This window comes from Formica exsecta, unplaced genomic scaffold (genome assembly GCF_003651465.1).
Source record: "Formica exsecta isolate Colony F162 unplaced genomic scaffold, ASM365146v1 scaffold421, whole genome shotgun sequence".
In the NCBI taxonomy this organism is placed as follows: Eukaryota; Metazoa; Arthropoda; class Insecta; order Hymenoptera; family Formicidae; genus Formica; species Formica exsecta.
The window spans coordinates 756732-780401 of record NW_021851451.1 but is presented as its reverse complement, the minus strand read 5'-3'; the positions used below and the strand labels follow the sequence as shown (position 1 = coordinate 780401).

Here is a 23670-nt window from a genome sequence, read left to right as displayed (position 1 = left end):
TATATTAATAAATATCGAATTTATAAACAATAAGAGAAAACATTTTGTATTTACATTATCGATCATTAACTCGCAAACATTTGAGGAAAATTAAATTTTCGACAGCATAACCATTTATGTAAAACGATACCTTGCGTTTTAGCTAGTTCATTTTTGTTTTTAATACAAAAGTCGACATTTATATTTAGCATAGAGTAGTCGGCAGCATCGTAAATCTGGAAAAGCTGTTTTGCTACGCGCCGCTCGAAAGAACGCAAACAACGATGCGAACTTTTCGGTGATACGCTTCGCGAGATACGGTAGGATTTAACGCAGCTAAGCTATCCCAATTTACGAAACGTGGAGGAAGAGAAGAACGCCTCGTTCAGTTTTTATCTATCACGCGTCACTCGCGAAAAGCCATTCTCGCAACGTGTGTAAGTAGATGTGTGTAGTAACTTGGCGTGTACGCGCGTTCACCAATACGCACGCAGATGCACGCCGGTTACGTCGTTCTCCGGGCTGCCTTGTGCCAAAGGGTACTGAACCTGACCCAAGGGGCATTGCTCTTGCGCTGCGTTTCTCCGTTCCTTTTCTGTTAGATCGCTACACACACCGGTCGTCGCGTTAGCCAAAGCGAGCAGGTATCATTGCGGAGAACTTGGCTCGGTACATCGCGGATGGCAGTCAAAAACACGAATACGCGGCAATATGTGAGTGCACATGTGCTTCGTATCCTAGATAAATTGAATGAAACCAGTTGCATATATTTTTCCGTATATTTTCAAATTAAAATCACTCACTAAACGGAGATTCGATGACGTAAGCATAAATTATATTCAATGTATACATGTATCAAAAATTTGACGATGCAAAATGGTTATTTTTTAGTAAAAAAAATTTTAAGCTCTCGAGATATTTTTAACATACCTATATATCGTTTTTATTTTTATGTATTTATGAAGCCTATCGGGCATTCATCGGTAAATCTACGCGATCTAAGAGTGTCGTGTAGACGAGTTTCTTCTGTTCCATATACCTGAGCCTTTCACCTTTCACGTGAATCGGTAAATAAGCCGAATATTACACACCGGATTTTTTTAGAAAATCATGTAAACAGACACGTCTGAAAATTTTATTTTGTGTCTTCTAATTTTTAGAGAAAGAGATTAAATCACACGAGTCAGCGAGTTGTGAATTATGTGTAGAAAAGAAATCCACATTTTATAAAAGAGAGAGTGTAATTAATGCAATCTTATAGAATATAATTGTGATATTTTATTAATATCGGAAGTAGACTCGAAAGATGAAAACATTAGATAGATAAGCCACTTAGAATGTTGCATACATATAATAAATATTATTAAATATTACTTAATGGATAATCAATGTTAATTTATTAAATAAATGTAGAATTAATTAAGTTTCCGACTCGCATTGGCGCACATATATGTATAATAGAAACTAGTAGTTTCTAAATAGAGAGCCTTACGTCTTACGAAAATTGTGCTGTCCATCATACGTTATAGATACAAATCTCTCTCGAATATATTTATGTTAGGCTATTATACTATTATACCAGCAGCCGTATCGCCGCTTCTAGCAGACATTCAAGTACGCACTAAGCACTCAAGGACATTCGTCGCTTTGCGTCTGGCTTTTTTGCTAACACCGTTAGAGGTTGCAGACGGTCACGACGAATGACGGATATTTATACGCGAACGTTCTAGCAGCGATTATGACATTCGAATAGATTGTCGTTAATAGATCTCCTTTTTATAGCGAATGTCACATTTGTTTAATTATACTTCGTATATTAAATATATCGATGAATAATCATCGAGAAACATGATATGTCCACACTACATATAATATCTAAAAGTTCAAAGATTAAACAATTATCACATTAATTTTGACAATGTCAACCTCGAAGTCAATTTTTAACAGATGAATCTCTTCAGATTAAAATAATTGGCACAATTTATGTGCAAATATATCAAATTGTTTAGAATTAATATTATCATGCCTTATAATAAGAATTCTTGTCATAAATACACGAGTCCAATCTTATCTTTCGGGAAATATATTAAGTATCGAATACACATTTGCAACAAAAGATAGACAAATAATGTAAGATCCAACGCGTTTTTTTTTTTTTTTAAATTGCGACTATTTATTTTCAGACTTTTGCTATATTATTTATATTCTATAGAAAAAAATGAAGAGAAGGAAGAGAAATAAATTAAGCGGAATGTAGCGACGGATAGATTGCGCATTAGTTGAGATGCCAAAAGTAGCGTGAATATTCGACACGTGACGCATCTTTTAACGATACCGTTAGAGGTCCCAGACGGTCAAAATGGTTCTAGTCTCTTTCTATACCATAACAGAAACCACGGCCATACAAATAGAAAGCCACGAACGAGATAGACGTGGTCTTGAGCGTTATTTCATCATCTGTAAGATAGTCTAGGCTCTAATTACATCACGGCGCGTCTGCGAGTTGATTAAACAAATAGGCGTCAGTCAGTGGGCAAACAAAAAAAAAACCACACACAATATGTAAGTTTAATAAAAAAATATTACAATGATCAATGCGAAATTAAACTTAATTATAAATAGCATATAATTATACCGCGGGTACAGTAGATATACAAGATACCTAAAAAAATACTACGTTATTTTATATTCTATTTTCTTACAAATTTGCTTTTTTAAATTTAATTAAATTTAATTTTTTTTATAAGGCAATTATTTGTCATATCACGCTGTATTTAACTGTTAATATTACATTTGATATTATATAAATAGGCTCTCCCTTTTTAAACTTGGGTTCTTTGAAAAAATTATTTTAATTCCGTAGCATTATACTTGTGCTTTTGCGATTAGTAGAAGCCCAAAGACTAGCCAACGGAAATATTTCATCGTCGAGGTCAGGCTCTAATGCGTCATTCGTAATTGATTATGAATGTTTGATGCATCAAGGAGAGAGGAATGACGACAACGTCTCTCGAGGATTCAAGGTTCCCCAATGTGATTTGCACTTATATTGAATTGCTTCCTTAGTTTGCTTATATTATGTCAGTATATTATATCACGTTACATAACGCCAATCTATAATGTTTAGAAAATACAAAATATTAGTAATTTTGTAAGCTTTTTTAGTTAGAAAAAAGATATATGATATATAATAGTTTATCTCTTAAAATTTCAGATTTTACCCCAAAAAGATCGTTAAAAAATACTGCATTTGTAAGATTATTTATGAAATGCAAAATTAATGTAGAGAGAGGAAGTATTTCTTCCTTACTTCTTTAAAATAAATAGAGATATTATTTTAAACACTTTTTTTATGTCGTGTCATCTATTAGAAAATAAATAAGAAATATTGTGAAAAAAAAATTATGAATAAAACAGCCATCGATATCGCTGTTGTTGCAACATAAAGTTTCTTTTATTTAATTTTATTATTATTATATCCTACAAGGTAATTATAATAATAATTATTATTGATTAAATATTATTATTGATTAAATATTATTATTAGCTCTATTATATGTTTTGTTATAATAAAGTTAATAACGTTTATTACATTGGGAAATGAACATATCCGCATCTCTTTCTTTCACATAACGCTTACATATTAATGTCAGTCGCTTTGGGCGCTCATGTAACATTTATGGCCGACGGCAGTTTCAGAAAAGACAGCCACGACAGATATGAATTGGCTACTCGAATTTGTTTGACCTTTATGATAAAAACCGTGCCAGATAAAAAGTAATGGTAACTTTGGTGAACGGTACATACAACAGCTTTGAGTTTCATCTTTCTATTTTCACAATAGGCGAATATGCCACTTGATATTTTTGCGCCAAAATATTTGCGAATAATCGAGCGAAATCTAATCTCTCTTGGCCGCGAGAGGCAAAGATGCACACGACAGACTCGAAAAATTTCTGTATGTTAAAAAAAAATCTTACTCTAGTCAACAAAAATAAAATCATAAAACCGCCATTTATTGGCTCCAATAATTTTTTTTTTTATTAAAGAGAAATTTAAATATTATATCATTTGTTTCAAGCTAGCTAGAAAGTAGCAATGTCATTTTTTCCAGAACTGTCTATAATTTTTCTTCCTTTCAATTGTTATCTCTAGAGAAGCCTCTTATAACGAAGTTGTGATTTTTTTTTCTATCAGAAATGCGATACGCGAGAGCTGCGAATAAAGCTGCAGTTTCGGAACCGCGTTTGCATGACGACGGTCAGCGAAATAATATTGACATAGTGCTGGCAAATGAACAGAGACCTCCTTATGGTTCGTAGTCGAGAGATAAGCTAATCTCTATCATAGTCTGGTACGCCTCGCGAACATATAGCAAACAACGGGCCTTATCACTTTATAACGACTACGTCATTCGATAACTGCGCTTCGTTGTTCCGTGCTAAAAACCTAAATTTGCGACTATGCCGTAGTGTAACGTTTCCATTGTCTTGAATATAATTATCTCAATTAACATAACCCGGAAAAATCCGTTTGTTATAACTATAGTATTGCGAATATAGAGATAGCTCTTATATTCAAAATCTGACGTCACATATTTATATACATATTTTTTATCATGCTTTCCACTGTAGAATTTCATTATGAAATATTTTATCGGAATCTTATCAAAAAATATCGCGCTGTATCTTAACTCTGTAAAATTAAATAGGAAAGCCATATAAAAATAAATTCAATTCGAAACACAGAAATAAAACAATTTAAAAAAAAAATGAATTATTATGTTTTCGTAGTTGGATTTAGTTTTTGTTTTCAACTTTTCTCTATTCCTTTATTTATGCCATTATAGTTTTTATTTAATTTCTAATATCGTCTAATGAGAAATTGTTAGAAAATGTGATACTATAGTAAAATATAAAAAACATAGAATTTTTACTATACTAATAACATATTAGAGGATCTTTGATAATATTTTCTAGCATCATCACAAAATTGAACTCCGTCTCAAAGAATGGAGTTGATTTGCTCGTGATGAAGAGATTCTGTAATCAGAGATAAGAGAGGGGGAAGAAGAGATGGAGGAAGAGGATGTGAGACAAGGAGAGAAAGAAAAAAAAAGAGATCGAATAGAGAGAGAGAGAGAAAAGAGGGGGAGAGAAATAAGAAGCAACACAGATTGAGAAAAAAACGAAAGAGGAATAGAAAAGGAAATTAAGGGGGAGAAGAATGGCAAATATGTTTTTCACTAATCATACATCTAATCATACATTCTCATTATCAACAAACTTCTTGATATTATTAAGTCCCTCACGAGATAATTTAGAAATAAATATTTATTTGTAATTTCTGACTAATCGTGATTAACATTTATCTATATATTGTCCGAAATAATTAACCGCAATCGAAGATAAAGGAGGGAAAAGAAGAAAAGAAAGAAAAGACGAAAAAGAAGAGAAAAGAGAAGAGAAAGAGAGAGAAAGAGAAAGAATAGAGGGAACAAGGGAAGAGATGGATAGCAAGAGAGGGAGAAATGGAGGAGGGAGGGCGATTGCCGCGAAATAATCGACTATCCGAAAGGGTCGGTGGCAAATAACTATAATTTCTTTTGGTCCCGGCTACACAGTCGAGGTTTGAGCGGAATGGACAATATGTAGGATAAGAGTAGAGAACCGCACAGAGTGAAGGAATTAAAGAAAGAGAAGAATAATAATAAAAAAAGAAAAAGAAAAAGAAGTCAGGACGAAGAGGGAGAGGAGGAATGGAGGAAAGAACAGTCATATCGTATCCGCGATGCGTGAAAGAGAGATGCGATGGGAGGATAGGTCCGCCGGCGCGCGCGAGGCTGACCAAAAGAGAAGTATAGAGAGAAAGAGAAAGACGTGGTAGGGTGAAAGCGGACCCAGGCGCACGAGTGCAACGACCCCTTCTGTTAGGTCAGCCACCCCACGGACACGATACGGCCGCGACGAGCGGGTCCAGTCGGTCGGACGGTCCCGCGCGTATGGTCAAAGAGAGAGAGAAGAAGAGAGAGACGAGTATGTGGAAGTACAGCCGAATAAACGGGTGGTTAAGCGAAATGCACCCATGGACGAATGTACGGCCGAATAATAAGCAATCGCTTGGATAGACCCGCGAGGAATTGCGCGAAGCATAAAAAATCTGCGTAATATCGCGTATCATAATCGAACCGAATTGATCAACGAGAGAATGAGAAAGAGAGAGAGAGAGAGAGAGAAATTAATTTTTAGACGATTTATAATATTATAATATTCGTGATATAATTCTATTTATAATAAAGACACATTTAAAAAATCAGAATATACACTCACAATACATGAAATAATAAATAGAATTCCATCCTAAATTCTGTCATAAATTAGAGACCTGTCTTAAAATGTGGGCTTTAAAGAAGATGAATAAATCAAATTAAAAAAAAAAATTATTAATTAAAAAAAATAGATAAGCAGTAGACACGCTTATCTAGTTATCGAAAGCATATTATTAAGAAAATCGCCCCGCGTTGATGAAAAGTTTATGCATCGTTAAACATTGCGTTAAATAAAAATAAATACGAAAGAAATTTGACGCTACTTTTGAGAAATCCACTTGTTATTATCGAAGATTTAGTTCAAACCTGACACGCGCGTGTACGTTGGATGCATTGAAATAACTCGCTATCAATAAACGTATCGCGATGAATGGATACGGCTGTTCTATTGAGAAAATGATACACGATATGCGACAATATCGAAGAATCCCCGGTGCAACATGATCTAGAAATCGATTGAATTCCGCATAATGCTCGATAATATGAAACGTCATCGACGACCCATGAACGATAAATAATGCTTTTAATACTTCAAATTACATAATTTATCTCATATGTTGCGCGTTTTACGCGAATGTGTCTCCATTTTAATTGATCCTTCGTGATCAATTAATCGAAGCTATTTTCAATTCGACGAAGATTTCGTCAATTTCTTGATTTGACGCGGGTTTTAGATGAGCAATCGAAAAAAATCCTTTGAGAGAAATAAGATATTGGGGCATTTTCATTGCCACTTATATTTAAATTCAAAATTGCGATCTTTTTTTTTCTCACCCAAAGAATATCGACAAACATCGTCAGTATAAACATTTTCTTTCACATTCGTCTCGTGTCTTATAATGCAAGCTGAGACTTTCACGAAAAGTATATTTTTTTGTCCTAAGAAAATATGCATGTCGTGATTCATTTTTGAAAATTTAATCTTTGTGTTTATCATACAAACGAGTTTTTTGATCTAAAATATTTTTTCCGGTTTTTGCTGCTTAGCCATAATATTAGACGCAAATTAATTCATTGTTTTCGATAATTAAGTTTTTTCTTTCTTTCTTTTTCGTTTTATCTTTTCATTGTTCTTTTCGGGGAGAGCAAGCAATAGTATTTAATCTTCATATAATATATTTCCATCTCCTTTCTCTGGTGCATGTGCAATCACAAAGAAATTGCAGCAAAGAAAAGAGAGATTCTCTCGTTTTATAAATAAATAGATGAATAAATAGGGCAAATTGCTAGAGCAGCCTCGATCCTAATATAAAGCTGCTTTCAATCCGAAGATGAATTCTTCGAAATCGCTTATGTTCTTTAATCGCGTCGAGCTTTTTAAACATCCCTAAAATAGCCGATAGCTAACACGGTTCATTCTATTTTTTGCGGGGAGTGATGCGTGCCGTATATCGGCCAGACTCCGACTCGAGTCGAGTCGAGTCTCTCTCTCTCTTTCTCTCTCCCTACGAGAAGCGGCAAACGATGTCTAGCGGCGTCGAGCGCCGGTCGCAGAAGAGCGAGGGGAAGATCGAGCGGCGTCGACCAACGCAACGGCATAGGGGCAATCGAGGGCAACGCACCCAGTCAGCCTTGGCATGAATTGAATCTAGCAATGCGAAAGTAAGGTTAGCCGGCGCATTATAACGCCGGGTGACCTAAACTTATCTCCTCCACGAGATCGGCATCGCGAGCATTTCACGCCCTCGCCGATTTTATTTTAGCGTCGCGCGTGATTTTCCTCGCCGGAGAATGGAAGAGGGAGGGGGATGATCGGGACTAGTTTTTCACGGCATCCCGAATATATCGAGAGCTACACGTCGATCCCTCGAATTCGACGGTTTAAAGCACAGATCGCTTTCTCTCACGCGTATATGTATGTGTGCGTGTGTGTGTATGTGTTCGACAAAAACGACACGTTTAATATGCATATAGCCCGCGCTTGAAACGAAGTTTCGTCTTCGCGATTGCAAGAGGCGATTGGTTCGTTCGAGCCAGTATGAATAAATAGTATGACTCACGGTGAAAGCATGTGGCGCATACATTACTTTTCTTCTCTTTTCAAGTCGTTTGGCTTATCGCAATGCAAGCTAATACATACTGCAGTTAATTGCGAGAGAGTTCTTCGATATATTCACTTACGTTAGGGTAAAGACAAATTAGCCGCGTGCAGCTTATTGCACTGATAATCGTGTCGTGTAAGAAAAAGTTTGATCCTTTCGAGTATTTCAATATTGCGTTTAAAATTATTCTTGATAGCGAAAAAGAGGGAAAGACGTGGTTACTCGAACAAAAAATTCGCCACCTTCATCTTATATATAATGCTCGCTCTGATTTAATTTTCAGTTAATTTTCATTTAAATCAATAGTAACGTGAATGCAATGCAAAAAAATATTACGGAGATATCAAACTTTTTAGCATCGCACTCGAATTTGCATGATGATTCAGTTGGCGTATATGTATTAACAAAAATGTAAAGATCGCGTTTTCTATTATTAAACGCATGTTTTCTGCGAAGTAATTAATAGCCAATTACACTTGTATACGAAAGCACTTCTCGATAAAAATGAGAAACTTGGACGAATGTGCAAAAAATGCAACACTGTGAATTTATATATAGGTATCTTGCGACAGAGATAAATATTTAGCGATATTGTTTAGTTAAAAAAAAAAAAAAAAAAAGTTGATAAGATAAAGAGGATCTTTAATGGCTCTGCGAGTAGGAAAATCTGTAGGATTATCTCGGTTTGAAAATAATGATTAACACTATCTAACAAGAGAACGATACTTATTTATTTCACGTCTGATTCCTTCCGAGACTCGTTGTCGACTGACTACATGAAAAGGAACTTCGACAATATTAGAAAAAGCAAAGAAAAAACATAAGAAAAATAAACAGAGATAGACAACGAGAACGTAGAAGGTAAACATAAACACGACGCGTCTGAATAGATTCGATTACATGAAACAAGGATAACGATATTATTATGATATTATAGAATAACAATATTATAGAATTTATAGAAAAGTCTTCAAATAAGATTAATAAACGGCGAATAAATCGATTTTCACTAAATAGATATAGAAGAGAAAAATAAAATATGTGTGCGACGTGTTGAATTAGAGAATGAATCATTTCTCAGTATCTAGCGCTCTTTATCATCTCTTTAACGCGTATCTGAAAATATCGCGACAGTACTAAACCAACCGACGAGTTGAAGCTAAAAAAAAGTATCGACACACGAGTTGCAGCGCAAACCGACTATGCGTAAACAATGACACACTTTCACGGCGCTCTGTCGCTATCGCTGTATAGCCATTTGCACATGTTGCACATGTAGTACAACGATCATTCCAACGATTATTGAAATCCAAAGCCCGTATTCAAAAAGTATTTATAAAAGGTTTCTCCTTTTTCACCTATTCTTTTTTTTCTCGCGCGTCGAATGAAACCAACGCGTTTGCATCTCGGAATAAAGAATGCGAGCAAAAATTACAGCTAAAAATAATCATTGCGCTAATTATTTAAAATATATTTTAATGTGATTGGCTGATCACGCTTTTATACAAATATTTCCAAATAAAGAGTCTCTGGAAATGCAAATTGCTTCGAGTTTTTAAAAATTATTTAATATCGAATCGAAAGAATTCTCATTGCAAAAAGTTCTCTGACAAAAGTGAGAAGATGAAGAAAAGAGACGCGTGTGTATGTGCGTGTGTGACGCGCAGAATGTAGATGCATAGGCAAGAAGCGACGAGAGACGTGCGGAAGCGAGTGCAGCGTGCATGTATGGATGTGTGTATATTTGAAGAGAAAGAGAGAGAAGATCGCGCGGAGGTGCAACGATGAGAGAGGCGAGAGAGCAGCTACGCAGGCTGCTAGAGAGATAGAGAGGGAGGGAAAGATGGAGCGCGGGGGTGAGGCGGTATGCAGGGGAAAGCGCGATTTATAGGTGGTGCGAGGATGCAATGCAAGTCCTCGCGGATACGCATAAGCGTTAGAGCGGACGAGTAGGGGGGGCTAGAATGTACAACAGTGGGGGTAGCGCGGTGCTTTTGAAAAAACCGCAAGGCTTTAAGAAGGCGCGCGGTACCCCCCACTACCGAGTACTACGCGAGCAACTAGCGACTGGCATAGACAAGGGAGAGCCGCTGGCGGCTTACTATTATCGGAAAATGTAGTGCGAGTTGCGGAAAATAGGAACGCGAAATCTCCCAAGTTCTCTCGCCAAGTCAAATAAGTGAGAAGTGTACTCTGTTTCGGAGTTCTCATCGGGAACACTTTACTTGGGTCAAAATTTAATATTCAGAATGTAATTAAAAAAAAAAAAAAAAATTTTTTAACACCTTTGCTTTTTCCTTTTTTAAAACATAAGGCTACAAAAATATACGCGAAAAGTCTTTCCATCGTGCACTTGTTGCTTTTGGTTGTAGAAATTATTTTCATAGAAAAACCATCTCGATAGAATTCATGTATATATTACACAGTAAATTACGCCTCTTTTGTGTATTGAGATGGAAATATTTCATTTTTATATCTATTTTATATCTGAAAAAACACCATTTCTTTATAGTTATTAGAATTGCATCTTCTCTCATTGCACACTTGTATAATAATAAAAACCAAGGTGGTACTATAAAATTTTGTGATGCGTGCCAATAATGCAATAAGTGAACTTTAATAGTGCTAAACAAAATAGTAAAATAGTGATGTACGTGAAACACGTCAAAATGAAGATACTATCGTCAATAAGTGACAATATATATGTATCTAAATATAAATAAATGCTCTGTGTTTGTGCATCTTTTCGCAAAGTTTGCGATTAATTTTGATTCATCGGTAGAATCGCAGCATCTGAGCGGCTTCAAGAAATCGAGATATATTTGTACGTGAATATAAGTTTGCTTCTAAAATTGCGAAAAAGATGTTCTCTTTTCTTCCCTCATTTTAATCAAAATAATACAAAGAGAGATAACTTAGAATAAAACGCAGAGTTTAAAATAACCGTGAATAATTGGAAGAATGCATTGCTATGACGCTTATAAAAACATCGACATCAAATCTACTCCTCTCTGCTTTCGTCGAAGAACTGTTCACCCTGAATTAATTTGAATCGTCCATTCGCTGTTCAGCAGCTTCGCTTTTGGTCGCTTCTCGAGTGCATTTAATTCCGTAGAGACACGTGTGATCAATGAAAGTTCCGCTGGTCCGTTTTACTCGGTTCCCGAGTACGTTTCAATCTTGATTCGCGGGATAAATTTTTTATTTGATGATGAAGACTATACCAGAGCCGCGGTGATCATCGGCGTTGTTCTGATTCTATATATTTCTGTATATTCATCGAAGATTGTTCATTTTTAAGATGACGCGAAGTATTTATCATTAGTCGTGAATATTTTATTTTGCGCACAATAAGAGGGAAATTTTACATTATAATCTTTTTACGCTTTAATTTCATGAAACAGTACATTAATTTACATTTAAATTATTCAATTTAATTATAATTTCAAATGCGTGTCATATATATGTTAATATTTAATATCACAAATAATTGTGAAAAATACTCGTTATTACAACACACACAGTTGTGCAATTATATAAATGAGAAACATTGCTACCACGAGATATATTTTTTACGCATCGTGGAAACGGACAATCGCGCGCTGATGCATCCGAAAGCTGAAAATGATTGACCGCAATTTTATTAGAAAGTAAGCGAAAGAAGCGGCGAAATTAGAGAGGCGGACAACCTGCGATACTAATGAAACCGTCGCTTCGGAAAAAAACACGGATTGCCACGCATGGAAAGCTGGTCCGGTTTAATTGCAAAAGTCAAACATCGTATGCAACTTTCACCAACGTCTGCGCTTATGCCCTTTTGCTTCGCAGACTCCGGTTGAGGCGGACGAAAGGAAGGCGAGTAATATTATTTCATTAGTCGACGAGAGAAGCTTTCTTGATCAACTTGCTTGACCATTACAATGTAGTGTCACTGTGTTATAAACTTGCGTAATGAAAAAATATTTCTCTGCTCAACTTGTGCAATATTTCAATTTTGAAGAAAGACATAATTTCATTCTACTACTTACAATTTATAATAGTTAATCTTAAATATTGTTAAATATTGTTAGAGAAAAATCGCGTTTCTCAACTGTATATCACTGATTGCTATTGCTTTTATTCTTTTGGGGAGAGGAAAATTTTAATATTAATTTTAAAATTTTATCAATAATATAGTACTTGATATAATAGATTATTTATACTCGGTATTGCGTTATAATCTGCATGTCGTGCCGATCTTGTTGAAGTTAACAGCGTGCTATAGAGGCTATAATGAAATGCACTCTTTTCTTGACCTTAGCGCATTGACATTTGCATTTGCACGACGAGACAATATCGGAATAGAACGAAAATAATTCGCGATAATTATGCGTCGCGCGACAAATTCGGCTAAGGCGGCCGTTATCGCGATCGCGTATGCGCAAAATTAAAATCAGGTCAGTCCCACTCGTTCTCGCGCCAACCAGACGTACGGTATTTTTAGCTGAGTCATACGCACATACGTAAATAATAATAATGTGTGCGTATATATGTATAATGCGTTTGTATGTTTGCAATGTGCGATTTTCGCCTACACGCACATGTGTGCAGCGCTTGCTTGCGGCGCACAATATGCAGTACGAACAATATAATATATACCGCGACGTCAATTGGCGGGCAAAGTTAATGTACTGGATCTAAACGTAAACTCGATAAACACGAATTATTTATTGGAGCACGTGCACGAGGTGTGAAGACGATCCATTGTTGCAATTCCCTCGCATAAATGCAAAGATTGCAAATATGACGGAATTAGATTCGAAAGAATTTATGATGAAATTTTGGAAGTATATTATGAAAGAAATATATGTCGTCTCCGACTATCGTTAATTGTTTTTTGTTTGTTTTTTTTTTTTTTCGTCTTTAATTTAGCCCGCGAATGAAATTTTTTCTGTTCAACTTTTCGAATGTGAGTTAATTATGCAAGAGGTATGAATTTTAAATGAGCTCGCGCGCGCGTTACGGTATTTTAGCCGAGGATCTTTGCCGGAAGGAGTCCATCGGCGAAAAGGGTTAAGCGAGACGAATGAGCGCAACACACACGTATCGCTATTAAATGCAAAGCGTTATAACGGTACGTCTGTAGCCATAGATTTCGGCTCCTCGATCGCCGCACCAGGTCCGCTTTGCACGCTCCATCTCGGATCCTTTCCGGGGAGAGAGATCTGTGCATTTCTTCGATTCGCGTAACCACACCGGAAAAATTCACGACGCGAGAAGAGAAGTTATGTTGGAGCATTCCTCGCGACTTAATCTGGGCCGAGTTCCGTAAATGTCCGTCGTGTATCCTATTACGGAACAGCTTCAAGATTTAAACCAAGGCCGATGGTATTTGCGTGGTTACCGTATTATGTAAGCTAATCGAGCATGCATACGGGGATCAAGCAAGCTCGTATATATGTATCGATTGCATTAAAGTTCACTACGCGCATCTCTCATCGAGCCCAACCGTAATTTCCTTTCGCCCGACGAGTTTCGTCTCGCGTTATCTAGGCGAGATCTAGGCGAAAATATCTTGTCCGAATTCACGAGAAATTTTTTTCGGGTCAGTTTTTAAAGTTGCGATTTTCGAACTTTATACTCAATATTTCGGAATTTTTATAAACGAAAACAAATCTATATTTAAAAAAAACGACTTTTCATTCATTGCACACTATCTCTAGCATTATCTGAAAAGATCGTTCGATGATTTGAGCGATAGCGAGGGTATTTTGTCTATATAACATCTTTCTTGCGGAGATATGTAGGATTGTGAAAAAGTCATTAACTTACGTCCTGCGCGGAGAGAACCCTCGTGGCAGTCTGAACGGGAACATTCCCGGAATGTGGATGCTGATGCTGGAACTCGACTGCGCTATCGCGGTTGCACGCGCTCTTGTACCAAGGTAAATTTTTGGGGAAAACCGGGACATGCCCGCTGTCTCGGCCGTTTCGATACTTTTGCCACACGTGCCTGCGAAACGATGATGTATGTTAGAAAAAAAAAAAAAGAAAATTCTGTCGCTGACTACGCGCAATTAAAAAATAATTCGACCAATATTTCGGATCTCTTTCGCAATAAGCAAAGTTAGCATACCTGACGCCAAAGGCAATTCCCAAGGCGATAATCAGCGGTAATAATGTCGATATGCATGCGAGTAAAACGGTCTGTATGTCCGAAAAGTTGGCGAGGATATCTGAAATATAATGATCATAAAACTCTTGAAGCAAAAACACGATAATAACTCGAATTATTTTACTAGCTGGCGAAACGTGGCAGCGGCCGTGAGGAAATTTTTACGATTGTTTCTGTTGAAGCTTACGTATGCATAATATTTTAACGGAAACGTAAACGCGAATATAGATGCGTAAATCTATGACAATAGAAAGTTTTAACATCAACGTTTTAGTTCACCTCGAGCCCCTCTCTAACGGAATGACAAATAATTCTTTTACCCGAGGAATATATATTTACAATTAACATAACATTTAACAATAAATTAAATGTGTACATCGAACAAAAGAATTAAAAGTTAAAAAAATAATAAACCTGAAAAATACAATAGCTAGAGAGAGAACATATTTGTTTCTGTCACATACTTTTTGGAAGATCAAGCATTTTCATCGTCAAATTCTCGTTACGAGAAAATTGATTATTAAATTTAATATATATGTTAGTTTTTTCTTCATTGGCTGGGTCAACTATTTCAATCTTTAAAATGCATAACTAATTAAAAGTCCGCGTAAAACCGCCGCTGCTTCTCATTGAGCATTCATATACCTTCTCTCATAATAACGCACTACTTACTATGCTCCAGCTCATCATGCTCGACCAGGTATTCCGTCGTGTTATGGACGTGATGAGAAGATTTGACGGTAGTGACGGTTGCTGCAGGATCGTCTGTCGCTACCGTGGACGGATTAGTCGGATGTATCGTCGTCTCGGCGTTAATCGCGGCCGCGACCACGGTGGAAGGAAGGAACGTCATCGACGTGAGATTCAGCTTCCTAGCTGTCCTTTTGGCGTACCTCGTACGATTGTGTTCCATCGTTTCTGCCATTTCATTCGTGCTTGACGATACATCACCGGGATATTTGCCGGCTAAACGAATTCCGTATCGATTAGGAGGATGAAACTAATCGGCCGGTCTATGTTGTATACTTGGTTCTACGATCATTATGTCTTCTCTTTTACTCTCTTTCTCTTCCTCTTTCACATTATTATTGCGTCTAGTTCTAATGTTTTAGATTCCATATCAATTTATCGCGTTTGATTTCATTTCTCTCTCTCTCTCTCTCTCTCTCTCTCTCTCTCTCTTTCTCTCTCTTTCGTTTCGGAGATGAGAGCATTGCGAGAGATGCATGGAAATTGCTCGATTAATATGTATTGTAAACATGTATATGTGTAAGTTTTACGTTGTTATACATATACGCATACGATTGCTCAAACACGTCATTTCATCTGTAACGAGCCTTTACGATAGGCTAGCGTATCGGATACTCATTCTATTTTGCCTCAAATAGCAATATCATCAAACGTCGTGTTATAAGAACATGGCGATATAAAGAGATAAATCTGTCTCAATCCTTTCTTTACATTGTCGAAAATGCCACTCTCGCGATTTTTGTCCTTTATTTTCCTTCAGCTACCGATAATACATTTAAGACAAATGGTAAATTATGTTGAAAAAATTTAAGGTTGAAATCTTTATCTGTTATTTACTTGACTCCCTTTTTCTCGTTCTTATTATTTGTCTTCTCGATGTTTGCACGGCCATCGTAAATGTTATTCGCGTGTGAAAAGTTCATTCTCCTTTTTCTGGCAGATCTTGATGCGTTACTGTAACAATATTTTGTTTTTAGATATAATTAAAATAATTGGTATCAAAACAAGAAAAAAAAAGAGAGAGAGATTATACTTTTTAAATCACATATAATTAATGTACGGTAATTTGTGATAGATGTGGAAAACTTTAATTCTTTTTTAAATTTGTGCAAAATTTATTAATCATGCTTACATGAAGAGATATGTAATAAAGATATGAGTTGTTTTTTTTTAAATACGTGGTGATGTTTCTTTATTCTGCCTTTGAGATATGCATCCTGTCTGAGATATTACATAATCAATGAGTAAATTAATTAATTTAAGACAGTTATGAACTCAACTATACTATTATATATATATTGGCCGTGACTATATCATACTTTATCAGGGAAAAGAAAGTATAATTGAAAGTGCAATGTATGCCCAACTTTCTAGAAATAGTATCATTATATTTTTTGCGTATCATATAAATAGCTTTTCTCCGACGTTAATATTATTATCAACATAAAAGAAATCTAATTATTTATATATACATATATATATATTTATATATTTATATAATATATATAATTAATAATATATATACTTGAGGTATAACTTTACAGAGTTGTCAAACAATGAAAGTTTCGACATAATAATCTTCTATAATAATCGTTCTCCCTTTTGTTACCTGACAAAGTTGAATATGAATAATCTAAAGAAACCAAATTGCGAGAAGTTTCGAGACATCTTATGGACATAATCGCGCTTTGAGATATCGAAATATCTACTGTATGCGTTTCTTCATAGAAGGCTGACCATTATGTCAATTGATACATACACAATTGAAAAATTTATGTTTTGCTAAGTTAATTTTATCATTAAAAATATATTGATTTAACATAAAATTTATTTCGAATTACTATGAAGTTTGCATTCATTTTGTGTTGAAATATTAACGTAGTATTAGTGTCACTATTTGTAACATCTCTGTATTATGTTAAATTAACACAAAAATTTGTGTAGGCATATATATTATATTAATATATATATATTAAGTTTAAGCCAAATTTTCCAACTGTGTACGCAACGTTGTCGCAGAAGCCGTAAAATCCCGGCCGACGATCTTATGCGTGCAAAGTCGATCATCGCGATAGCGATATTCAATGTGTACTCGATACGCCGTGTGGCGCGTATAATGTCGTCGTGCATGCGCGATATATGTATACATCGTCGTGGCCTATTTGACGGAGCCGCGTCTCGCTGTAAAGTGCATGCTGTGTAGCGTATCGCGGCATTCTATGCAACGGGGGCAAGGTATGCACAGGGATAAAGTTCAATCTAGCGTTAAGCGCGCTTACTCGCCGCACGGTTCGTAACACTTCGGTTATTACCTCTATTCAGGACTCTGCGATGATGAAGCGAAAATCGAAGTCATCGCTATATATCGAGTAGTACGTACGTACATAAGAAAATGTGTAAGTATGTAAATTATAAGTCTATTACTAAGTGTTACTGAGATGCTAAATTTAAGAATTTCGGTTAACGATTAGAGCCCTCTGATAGATCTCTGCTCGTATCTTGTCGACGAACTCTCGTCGAACAGTTTCGCGTCCTGCTTGGAATTTTGGTAAAGGATAAATCGCGTCCCTGTAATCGTATACGAGATGCCGTCCCCCAATCGTTACGTAAGTTTCCCGGGGCTGGTTCTCGTTTCGCGAGAAAGATTGTGGTCCTAGAGATGGGAGAATGGGGCGGTGCAGGCGCGTCGTCTCGATCGTCATAAGCCGCCTTCTCTTCCCGCGAGTGACGATCCCGTCTTCTGGCGAGACGGCCGTTTCTCATACGCCTCGTCTGCATCGGTGCAATGTCCGATGAAAAGGGGAATGGGAGAGAGGGGAGGGGAAGGGGGGAAGGAGGAGAAGGAGGAGGTTGCAAGGTCCAGGACCGCAGTTTGGGCGAAGCCGTTCAACATCACGTCATGGCAAGCTCTCCTTTCGATCCCCCTGTCTTAACTCTCGAATGATCATAATGCATCCAGTAAGCGCGACAACGATTACGTTATTAAAATTTTTACGACGACTTTCGAGATACCAATTGCTTTTCTGGTGTCTCGTCTCGATTAATCGTTGGAAAAGTACAATTGGGAACTAAAAATTAAATTTTACGCATTTTTCACTTGTTATCTTATTGTATATACTATTTTATGCAATTTACACATTTCAGAGATATTTTTAGACGCTACCATTTTTGTCCCAATGACAAGTATGATAATAGAAAAGTATTATAAATAGATGTTGACGGATTCTCTTTTATTTATTATTCTTTTATTTATTACTTTATTACTCTTTTTCCCTCCTTGTTTTTTTTTTCCCCCTATATGTGTGCAAATATATGTAATATAATCTCAATAAAATGCTGTGGAAAACTATATTGTTCTATTGCTACTCTCTTTTCTTGTTGCTTTAAAATGTTAAATCTCCCATTGCTATTTCAATTTGAAATTCCATATTACTATATATTTCCCGATAGTCCTACGTTTTAAGTAAATCACTGCTTTAAAAAATCGATATTGCATTTTTGTTCAACTTTTCAAATTATTCTGATTTTTTACAAAGTTGTTAAATTTATTAATACAGAAGAGGACACGACGTTTTTTAAAGCATAGATAAATTATAGTCTAGTGGACAGAGATTATATTGTAACATATATAATATGTAAATTGTGATCATACTGTTGCATAAAAATTATTATTTTTTCTATTGATAATAGCCTAAACGTAGCAGAAATTTTAAATTATATATACGCACAATTTTAATTGTCAAAAAATAGAATGCAACTATGGATAGAACTGGATTTTACTTGCAATCTGCCGCATATCGTTCAAGTACTCAAAGTGCATTCGCTTCGATAAATATTATCTCGATTATCTATAGATTTCTTAGAAAAGAAAGTGCATTTACTTCGATAAATATTATCCTGACTATGGATGTTTGAGGAGAGAAATATTTAAGAAACTTATCTTTATTCTAGTATTAATCTTCATAATTTATGTATTTTTTTAAAATAAAATCATATTCTATTATTCGAAAATATTTTAATCACGTGAGTGTTTTAAATTTAACATGAAACTAAATAAAAATAAAATTGATTTGAATTTTGAATTAAAATTTCGATTTGCATTTACAAATTTGTTTTAACGTTTTCCTCGATCAATAAATCTTCGCGTTTTCACATACCTTCCAAACATTAAAACAAAGTTAAATGTAAATTTATGTCAATGCAATAAAAAAAATATATTTACATCGATTAACCGCTATGAACTTTTACTTAGACGAATCCGATTGTCGCTTAACGATAGTTACGTAGGTCAAAGTAAGATTTCCTGTACGGGAGGCATCGTAAACGAAAAGTTTTACAACTTGATACGCTATATTATTCCTGACCTTAGAGCCTTTGAACTTTTATCGAACGATACGCACCGCACGATTCCATCTTTTCACGTATCATCCGGTGACCTTTAAAAGCGACATGCAAATGAGAAACGCATCCGGAGACAATTAGTTATAACGTTTAATCGAATCTCGCATATTCCATTATCGTACAAGAAATGAGAAATTTGTAATCTACGACGAGAATTTGTGATGCGGCATACGTACCAATTACGGTTTCCATTTTCCGACGCAGAGCGATGCATCCGAATCGAGCGTGACCCGGACGAGGGAGACCGGACCCGAAAACCGGGTCCGGGATTCTCAGCAATAACGATCGGACGCCAAGTGCCTCCTGTCCCGGCTGTCCAGGACGATGAAATTACGGGAAATTACTGGCACGCACCTCCGATTGAGCCGTGGTAGACCTGATACGGGTCGCGAAAGGGAGGCTGCGAAACTGCGAGATGAGACCGCGGAGCGCAACCCTCCGTGCGCGCGCGCAGCATCCCCGGAATACGCGGAAGCAGCCCGGCTAGATCAAAAGGGTAACCCTCGGGATCGCTTATACTCTTCGAGTCGATGTCGAGATATTCGTGCGTCGTCCCTGCTTCTTAATCCCACTCGTTGTGTACTGTATCGTCCTGTAAAAGTACAGATTATATTATTTATGGAAAATACTAAAACTTTCATATATTCTATGTTAAATGATTTAAATTTAATTCTTTATTTATAAATTTTTTTTACACAAGTCCTCGATCTATATATATCACAGATTTTTTCTAAAATTATTATGCAGAGTAACTTTCTAGTATAATAAAATGTTGTCAATATAATATGTGTTTTTAATTTTTTAAGAAAAAGTAACCATCTTATATATTGCATAAAGTTGAATAATGGTTATCCTAATAGATATCTTACCAATATTTTTCTTTTGTTATACATATAGATTTTATAATACCATATGTATGTATGTGTTTCATTATATACATATTTATTAATATTATCGTTATATGTGTAATAAGATGTCATTTTTTAGAACAAACAAATAGTTTGAATAATTTCGATAGCATTCAACTATATTTTCTTACAATTTCTTTGCAAAAGAAAGTCCACACTTCTCCATCTTGAAAAAAATTTGCCAAAACTGCTACATATATATATATATATACATATACATAAAGTATAAAAAGTTAGAGTTGGTTAAAATTCGCGTCAAAGAAAAGATCGACTATACCTTTAGTAATTTGCGAACGGAAAACAAGCGCATCGACATTCAATCTCTGCTATATCCTGCGTAATTAAGGAAATAGAGCGTCCGTTTTTTAACCAGCTCAATTAGATACTCGTGCGGGGAAAGCGCGGGAACGCCTAACATAATTGAACTTCCAGCGACATCTGTTGATACTAAAAATAATGCATACGAAATGCAACGCGCTTGCATTCAACGTGCGCGACATCTGTCAGTGTACGAAGTACGTTGACCGCGATCGCAAACCATGTACAGATATACACATACACTCACACCAATCTCATTGGAGATTCGGTATACAATTCCGTGCAATACATAATCGCGCAGGATGGCACGCGGATAGTCGAATATTTTTTACATTTATTTATTTTTTTCACGGACGCGCTCGTTCTCGGGGGACACAGCGATGGCGTCAACTTATATCAAGGACGAGACTGGTAACGATTAATTATTCACTGTATCGCGTTCGTAATTACCTCTTCGATTACACACCGGTTCTAACCTTGAACATGCGTAAACAAGCGTAAAAACCAACAGTTTCGTGTAATAATAAATTGTTCTTTTCTATGCGCAACAGTTGTATAATCAATCTTGATAAACTTTCACATATTTCAAACTCCGTGACATGTCTTTGAAATGATTCCTGTACTAGGATCCTCGCACACACTTGCGAATATATTAATTCTAGGAGATTTCTTTTTTTTTATTTAGTACACTTCAAATATTTCTGTATGCAATTATAAATGTTAATTAATATATTTGTCTAAAGTTAATGCATTTTGTGTACATATACTCACGATATTATCACGATTAAAATATATGATTATTACTTTTAGGTACATTTATCCCAGCAAGCCAACGACCCGATGGTACATGGCGTAAACAACGGCGCGTAAAGGATGGATATATTCCTCAAGAAGAAGTTCCATTGTATGTCTCCTAATATTTTTCGATATTTTCAATATTTGTCAATTTATATTTATTTCTTATCTTATTTCTTTTATAGATATGAAAGCAAAGGAAAGCAATTGGTGAAGAAACCTTTATATCCAGTGGGTGCTAGCCCAGAATTTATAGCCGAGCACAAAGCCAAGTTAGAGGCCCTAGCAGGGAAGAATAAAATAATACCTGGTACGCAAGCAAAAACGCAAGAGGGGTCCAAAAAGAAGAAAAAGAAAAACAAGTCTAAAGCAGTTGAACCTGTCGCTGAAGGATTGTCTAAAATATCGATCTCAGAGCCCGAATTTCATAAAGAAGTCTCAACTCATAATAATGATAAGCCATTATCCGCTGCAAAACAAACTACAACAAACAATATAGTTAAAGACAATTCAAACACTACACAGAAAACGACAACTGATCCACAAAAGAGATTAAAGAATTTGCGCAAAAAGATTAGAGAAATTGAAATGTTAGAGGAAAAAATCAAAACTGGTGCTTTGAAAAATCCTGATAAGGAGATACTTGAAAAAGTGGCACGAAAAACGGAGGTTTCCAAAGAAATAAGAAGATTAGAAGCTGCTCCATAAAGCAGCATATCTAATTAGAAGTTTGACACGGATTTATTAGTGCCATCCAATCCTAAAACTTTGTCAACAACAAGTGTGTAATATTATTACTTGATAAAACGAGTAAAGACTCGTTTATTCCTTCTGACGATCGGCAATTTTACATACAGCAATTGTATCTTGTATTCATTCTTGTTTGCTCAGTGCACAGATCGATAATATTGATAAATATATTTATAATGGAATGGTATAATTATACCAACGATTTTAATACTCGATCATGTAAACATTATACGTATACACACACATTCATACATATATAATATTTCCTCACTAACAGAAAAGTGCTTAGAATTGCTGCTTTCTGTTTAGTAGCAAACTCATTTAACTTATATAGGACAGAAATTGTGTCATAAACCTTTGCAGCAGTTTGTTGAAAATGAAAAGGAGATGACAATAACAACGAATGAGATGAGAATAAGAGCAAATAAGAATTTTTGGCATTAAAGTTTTAATGATGTCAGATAATGCTCCAGAGTTGCAGTTTTAAAATAAAAGGAGAATTTTCTAATGAAATGAAAAATCTTTTTATTAGCGAGGAAATACTATGTATATACATATAAAAAAAAACAAAGTGTGAAAGTTTTAATAAAGACAACTGGAGTTTTCGTTAAACGAATTGTTTTTTGCACAGTATGATTCAATAAAATAAACGATTTTATATTATATCTATCTACAAGATAGAAGAAATATATATTATCCAAAAAATCTATATGTAGAGATCTGTAAAAGATTGTTTTAATAAGAATTATTATGCATTTAATGATAGGATAAACTATCAATTTATAACATTAGCAAATAAACTCAATTGTATAAAATCACACGAGTACATCACATTTTTGTGAAAAAATAAATAAATGTTCTCAAAATTATTATACACAAATTTTTGTTAACAATAAGATGTTTATATAAATAATTTTATATATAACAATGAGCGTAATTAGAAGTAGCTTTCAGTATATAAGAAATTATGTGGAAGCAAAGGTGCATTTATTCATATGAAGCGTAACTAAAAAAATATTCACTTGATAATTAAAAAGTAAATAATTAATACTGTATTATTTCCCTTTGTTAAAGTCCCGATAAAAACGCATAAATAGCGCCGAGACACAATTTAATTTTAATTTTGGCACATGCGCGGAATGAAAATTGTCATCGCGTTCTTTATCCTTTACTGCTTTCTCTACTCTAAACACAAAGTGTAGTTCACTTGACGTTACAAATGTTTTGATGTACTTCTTTGATTAA

General features: G+C 35.3%; 2 protein-coding genes across 3 annotated transcripts in view; one reads left to right on the top strand and one right to left on the bottom strand.

Annotated features, from left to right (window-relative positions):
• Nucleotides 1-20220, bottom strand: part of LOC115240248 — a 27860-nt gene extending 7640 nt beyond the window's left edge. Inside the window, exons 1-4 of the mRNA XM_029815288.1 lie at nt 19831-20220; nt 15176-16207; nt 14465-14564; nt 14161-14341 (exon numbers count right to left, since the gene is read on the bottom strand). Of these exons, the coding sequence (XP_029671148.1) occupies nt 14161-14341; nt 14465-14564; nt 15176-15428 (534 nt within the window). The 5' untranslated portion in view covers nt 15429-16207; nt 19831-20220. The remainder of the gene's footprint in view (nt 1-14160; nt 14342-14464; nt 14565-15175; nt 16208-19830) is intronic.
• Nucleotides 10627-23092, top strand: LOC115240249 (partner of Y14 and mago). Of its 2 annotated transcripts, none has more exons than XM_029815289.1 (3): nt 10627-11173; nt 21691-21784; nt 21861-23092. In XM_029815289.1, exons 1-3 carry the CDS (start codon nt 11053-11055, stop codon nt 22381-22383), a joined length of 738 nt encoding a protein of 245 aa, XP_029671149.1. In that variant the 5' UTR covers nt 10627-11052; the 3' UTR covers nt 22384-23092. The 2 variants fall into 2 exon arrangements, with proteins under 2 accessions (XP_029671149.1, XP_029671150.1); XM_029815290.1 differs by lacking the exon at nt 10627-11173 and adding an exon at nt 21055-21291.
• The last annotated feature ends 578 nt before the right edge of the window (nt 23093-23670 follow it).